The sequence below is a fragment of the Callorhinus ursinus genome, unplaced genomic scaffold, assembly GCF_003265705.2.
Source record: "Callorhinus ursinus isolate GAN/ISIS: 27379988/994484 unplaced genomic scaffold, GSC_fseal_2.0 scaffold1, whole genome shotgun sequence".
Taxonomy (NCBI): Eukaryota; Metazoa; Chordata; class Mammalia; order Carnivora; family Otariidae; genus Callorhinus; species Callorhinus ursinus.
In genome coordinates this window covers 147,918,599-147,924,505 of record NW_027397063.1, presented here as the reverse complement: position 1 = coordinate 147,924,505, position 5,907 = coordinate 147,918,599, and the positions used below count along the sequence as shown (strand labels likewise).

General features: G+C 51.4%; 1 protein-coding gene across 1 annotated transcript; it reads left to right on the top strand.

The window, feature by feature from the left end:
• The first annotated feature begins 2,007 nt into the window (after positions 1-2,007).
• LOC141371628 (uncharacterized protein C3orf86-like) lies at positions 2,008-2,520 on the top strand. The gene has a single exon (XM_073887690.1). The coding sequence runs from the start codon at positions 2,008-2,010 to the stop codon at positions 2,518-2,520; it is 513 nt and encodes a 170-aa protein (XP_073743791.1).
• Positions 2,521-5,907: the final 3,387 nt, after the last annotated feature.

Genomic DNA, 5,907 nt, shown 5'->3' with positions numbered 1-5,907 from the left:
GTGAGTCAAACCCAGCTGAAGAGGGAGTGATCTATGAGAAATTCCTAACCAAAGAACCCCTGGTGTCCACTATGCTGAATATGAACTAATTCAACCAGAGGAGGACATCCCCTTTGTCTATAAGTTTATGTTCTAGAAAAAAATGGATGATGCTGTGGAGCCATGCGATAGGCCTGGCAGAAGTCAAGAGCAGTGGATAGGGAAAGGGGGGCTGTTAGAGAGCCCTCTGGTTGGGGAGATGGAACACTATGACAAAGCAGAGTGCAGGAGGGTGAAATGTATGTGTATGACCGCATTGGTGAGGCCTGGGGTCACCAGGCGGAATCTAGGCTGGGATAGGGTGAGAAACACTTCACACAACAAAGACCAGGTTGCTAGGAGCCCCCCAGTCTTCTAATGCCCCTTCTCCTTTCTGAGGATCCCTCTATAGACACTTCCACCCCAGCACCTTTCCATAGGTGAGCTTCAAACCCTTCACACCTTTCTAGTCCTGCAGCTCCTGGTCAGGCCCTAGTTGTTCAATCCACTATTGTGGGAGTCAGTGTGGGATGTGCTGACTTGTCCATGGCCTTGTGGACACCAAGGGAGGGTGGGGAAATCCTTTCTGCCTGTTGGCAAATCACAGCTTCACAGGATGCAGGTGTCAGGACCTTGAAAGCTGGTTGACCTGGTTGATATGCTAGGTAGTGTACCTTGACATTTCTCAGGTATGGCAGTCATTGTCCATTTCTAAAGAAGGAGAAGCAATTACCAAGCTTGACAGAAAGAAAGTAGGAAGAGTCCCCCAGACTGGTCAATAAGCCTACGCCAAAGGTAGGCTTACTCTGAGCTCAGAACACCTCAGCTTCGCAGCCCATCTCTCCCACTGGTCCTAGAAAAGTGTTCACATGGTGTATGAGTTCTGTTGCTGCTGTAACAAATGACCACAGATCTAGCGACTTGGAACAAGAGCCATTTATTATCTCCCACAGCAGTAGGTCCCGAGTCTGGTAAGTGTGGCTTGGTATTCTCTCACATGATCCACATCAAGGTTCTGTCTACCCTGGCCCTATCCGGAGGCTCCTGGGGAAAGTCCACTTCCAGTCTCATTCATTTTGTTGACAGAATTTATTTCCTTCTCATGGTTTCCACTTGGCCTGCCATCATCAGGCCACCAATGGTGGGTGAGTCTTTCTCACACTTAGAATCTCTCTTACTTTTCCTCCTGCTGCTGCATCTCTTGACCCTAGTCAGGTAAAACTCTCTGCTTTTTAGGGATCAAGTGATTAGACTGGGGCTCCTGGATAATACAGGATAATCCCTAGTTTAAGGTTTGTAATTTTAATTCCATCTGCAAATTTCCTTTTTGCCATGTAATGAAACAGTCACAAGTTCCAAGGACTAGGGCATGGCCATCTTTGGGGGACCATTCTGCTGACCATACATGGTCATTTTTGTAAAATTCAATAGTGATTTTTTTTTTTGTCCTGTTCTGTAGAAGACCCAGTGTTCTCCAATCTCCTCTTAACCTAACACAGTGTTTTTCAAACTATAGTTCATTAATCATTGTTGCTTCCTCAAAAAGTGAGTTTGAGTAGCAATTAGCATTTTTGTAAGGAATATAGAATTGCATAGAAAATACCAAGACTGCACATAACCATCTAAGTTCTATGAAATTGTTAGTATCCATACACACACACACACACACACACACTTCTGAATTAGGTCAGGATTTCAAGTATACTTCTCAGTATATTTGGTTAAGACTTAAAAATTTGAAAAGACATTTTTTAAAAAGATGCTAGAATTCATCTAGAGCCTCCCAGCAAGGCCTGCTCCTGGTCCTGGGAGGATTTCTGAAGCATCTGGGAAGGCGTCTGTCTCCCTAACAGAATGCTGACACAGGCTATCTAGTCCTAGCCCAGAGGTCGGGGGCTCCCTTTGACCCTGGTTGTGTTGAGGGAGCCCTCTGCCCCCACTGTGGACAACTGAAGATGCATCTATTTTTCTCAATTTTCCTTTGTAGCTATGTCTAAGAGTCTGTTTGGACAGGGGAAGAAATCTCTAGATACATTTTTCTGGGTAAACGAGATAACTGGAGAAATCACCTACCCTTCAATGAAGGCAGATGTACCTGAAGCTTCTCCAGCTTCTCTGGAGAATCCCCAAGAGAGGCCCGGATCTCAGTATGGGAGCATGCAGGGGGCTCCTCTCAGTGCCCAGGGCCCATCCAGCATACCTGTACAGAAGGCTGCCCTTCCACCTCCTCCTAAGGCTTCACTGAAAGACACTGGCTCAAGGTACTGCCTCCCATCTACACCAACCCATGGCCTGGCTAAGGCTGGAGCAATGAGCACCTGGCTTCTCTCAGCAGTTCCTGTGACTGTCTCACCACGAGGAAGTGCTCTGTCAACATGTGGCCCCCTTGGACAAGTCCCTCTGCCCCCAGTTTCTTCCTTTCCTCCCAGTCCTTCTACCCCCTGGGCCTTCACCTGCAAGCTGAAAAATGTCCTTACTGGGAATAACCGATTTTCCTTTTGAACTTGAAAGTATTTGCATGGTCACAGCTTCCTGAGCAGCCCACCAGCTGAACGCCTCCATGCTCATGTCCATGATACTTTTGCCTCCCCTGGAAGCGTAGAGAACTCTGTGCAGAGGTCTTAGAAGAACACACCAAGTGCTTTCAAACCCCATATAAATTTAACCTAGATTTTGACACATAATGTTTTCTAGATCTTCTTTTACCTCCCAAGTCTATTTTGCTCCTAAGTTTTTGGAGTTCAAGAATTTGTTTCTGATGTTGGTAGCAGAGCAGTATGTTTGATTCCCAGCCAGAGCCAGAAGGATACCTCTTTGGTTGAGGTAGGAACAAGCCAGGATGAGTGGGACCTGCAGGCCCTGTGTGTCTGCATATAGCCCAGGGGGCGGCACTCAGGGCTGTCCTGGGTCCTGAGCACAAAGGGGCTAGAGCCCTGCCGGAGCTCTCTTTGAGGCAACCTGAGGCTGAGAGAGCCTTTGGGCAGAGCACCCCTTCTAGCTCTGCCTTCACTGGTGGACAGGCTCCGGATGATGCTTTGGTGAGACAATGGGCAGCCGCTCGACCCTCCAGGAATGGAGTGACTGGTCCAGTCATGCAGGGGTAGGAGGCAGTAAGTAGGGGTTTGGAAACATTGTCTCAGCCTGAGGACCCCAGGAAACCCTCCTCCGGCCTGGGGAGCAAAGGCCTGTGGCCCAGCCTTGATTCTGTAGCCAATGTGTCCAGTCAGAACCCTGCCTCTCTTGGCCTCAGCTTCCCCCCGCCCCCATACAATATAGGGGTGAGCAAGCCTGTCTGCCAGGCCTGCTCAACTTCACTGTCTGTAACTATGTTACCAGGAACCAGGGATGAGTGGTTCCCAGAGGCCCTGGGTACAGCAGGGGGCAGGAAGCCAGGCGCTCACAGTGTGGAGAGGGCCACCAGGCCCAGCAGGGGCCATGGGTTCTGGGCCTATGGCTGGAGCAGGTCTCCACCGAAGCCATCACACTCATACTTCTGACCAACTGTCCAGCCTCCTGCAGTGCCCTTCTAGTGCACTCTCCTGAATAAGTTTACTGTGGTGCTCATGCTGAAGGTGAGAAACTTCAAGGATTCTGTGCGGTACTGCAGAGCACGTAGGAAGGGTGGGTTGATGCTGAGCAGCAAGTGGGAAACCGGCACAGAGGGCCTGAACCACAGCTCTAACCTGCAACCCAGCAGCCCAGGGAGAAAAGAGAAGCATGTGCACAGAAAAGCTCCCGGCCAGCGAACTAGAAAAGTGAGAGGCTGGAACCAATTCAAACAACCGGTGAATAGGGCAGGCTAAGTAGAGGCTGGAATCCCAGGAAGCTCTAACTTTGGGAAGGTTAGTGGATATGAAATAATGCTCAGGGAGGAAGAGAGAGTGTGTACCTTACCAGGGTCTCAGGTGGACTTGGCATGTTGCCCACAGATGGTGGGTTCTTCCCTCTACAGCATCATTCAAGGGCAGCCTACAACAAATGGGGTTTGCAGTGGTGACCCCAAGTCACCAGTACAGTGGATTGAATCGTGTCCCTAAAGGATATATGTTCACGTCCTAAGCACCAGGACCTGTGAAGATGACCTTCTAGAGCAATGAATGTGATTAAGTTATGGGTCTTGAGAGGAGGGGCTCATCCTAAATTATCCAGTAGGCCCTACGCGCATTCACACGCATTCTTCAAACAGGGTGAGTTTTGAGACAGACACACAGAGGACACAGAGAATAAGAGGCAGCGATGTGACCACAGGGGCAGAGATTGGAGTGATGTGGCCCCAAGCCAGGAACACTGGCAGCCAGCGGAGTCTGGAAGAGGCAAAGAAAAGAATGTCCCCTTGGGCTTCTGGAGGGAGCATGGTCCCACGACACCTTGATTTTGGATTTCTGGTTTCAAGATTGTGAGGTAATGCATTTGTGTGAAGCCCCCTGGTTTGTAATTTGTGTCAGCCCCAAGAAACATACACCAAACGCAGGCTCTTGTCTGCTCCGTCCCTGCTGTGTTCCCAGTGCCTAGGACAAGGCCTGTGTACTGCCGGTGCCTCCTGTTTGCTCAATGACTAATGGTAAAAGGTCTTAGGAAATCCCTCAGCAAAGATTTTACTCCAAAGTTTAAAAATCCTGCATTTTGGTGGGGGGGGGGCGGGAAGTGAGGTACAGGCTGTCGTCTGTATAGATCATATTGTTCCTCCACCCGATCACACTGCCCATCCTGCTGACTTGGAAGTCTCTGGCTCATGCGTGCCATGGTCTAGGCCAGTGCGCATGGTATTGACAGAGAAAATGAAAAACGGACAGCCTCCAAAAGATGCCGAGGGTGAAATCTGATGGCCCCCTCCCTTGTGAGCCACACACTGTGCTGAACCGATTTCCTCCACATTAGCTGCTGTGATGGACTTTGGGGCAGAAGTGTGCAAATGTTGCTCCAGGAATGATGCCCATAGGCACCTGTGGGGTCCCAGAGAGCCCAGGCTGCTACCAGGCCTCAGGGGGAGCAGGGCTGCTCCCCCCGTTCTACACAAGTCCCCTAGGTGCCAAGGTGGCCCTGCTGCCCGCTGACCAACCACGCCACAGTGGCCAGGTCTCTGTCTCTGCTATGCCCCCCACGCCTGCTAGGGCAAGGACTGCTCCAAGGGCGCATCTGGTCTTGACTTGTGGGCTGCCTGTCCCCAGCACTAATCCCGTGGTGGGCCCGTGCAGGGCTGGGGGTGCTGCTGCCTGCTCAGACCCCTCACAGCCCTTGGGACACCTAGGTTCTAATCCCACCTCTCTTATCTACAGGAGACAGAACGGCCTTGGCCAAGTCTCCGTCTCTTCTCACTTTCGGGTATCAGTTTCCCCATGTGCAAGATCTGTCACCTTAGGGGGAGAATTCCTATAGTGCTCCATAATAGGTATGTCCCCACGAGGGCAGGGCTTTGACCAGTAGACTGAGGCTGCAGTAGCAGGGGGCTGGGGATTAGAAGAGGGGCCCATGGTGCCAACTCTGGTCTGATTTGTGTGGCCACTGGCTGTCCCACCTCCCCCTCCTCCTCCTTGTCCCAACCGCTAAGGAGTGAGGGGTGCCTGGGCCGGCAGCCCAGGACCATCCAAGGGAGGGCTCTGCATTCCTGGGGCAGACTCACTGCGGGTGGGAAGAACTTCCAAGAACATGACCCAGTGTCTCCTTTTACAGATGGGGAGACTGAGGCCAAGTGAGGCCTTGTCCAGGGTCATTCAGTGCAGGGAGCCCAGTAGGAGTTCTACCAAGGTGCCCTGGGGGTTGCGTCAATTCTTACTCATGAGACAGGTACCTGGGTGGCCCTGCCAGGTCAGAGGGCTTGCGGTTGGGGTCTGTGGTTAGGCGGCACAGGTCAGAGGCACCCCCGAAACAGGGAGGTGCTTTGTGATCAGC

Excerpts from the sequence above, each read along its gene's own strand:
- LOC141371628 (XM_073887690.1), top strand. The coding sequence starts at position 2,008 with ATGTCTAAGAGTCTGTTTGGACAGGGGAAGAAATCTCTAGATACATTT.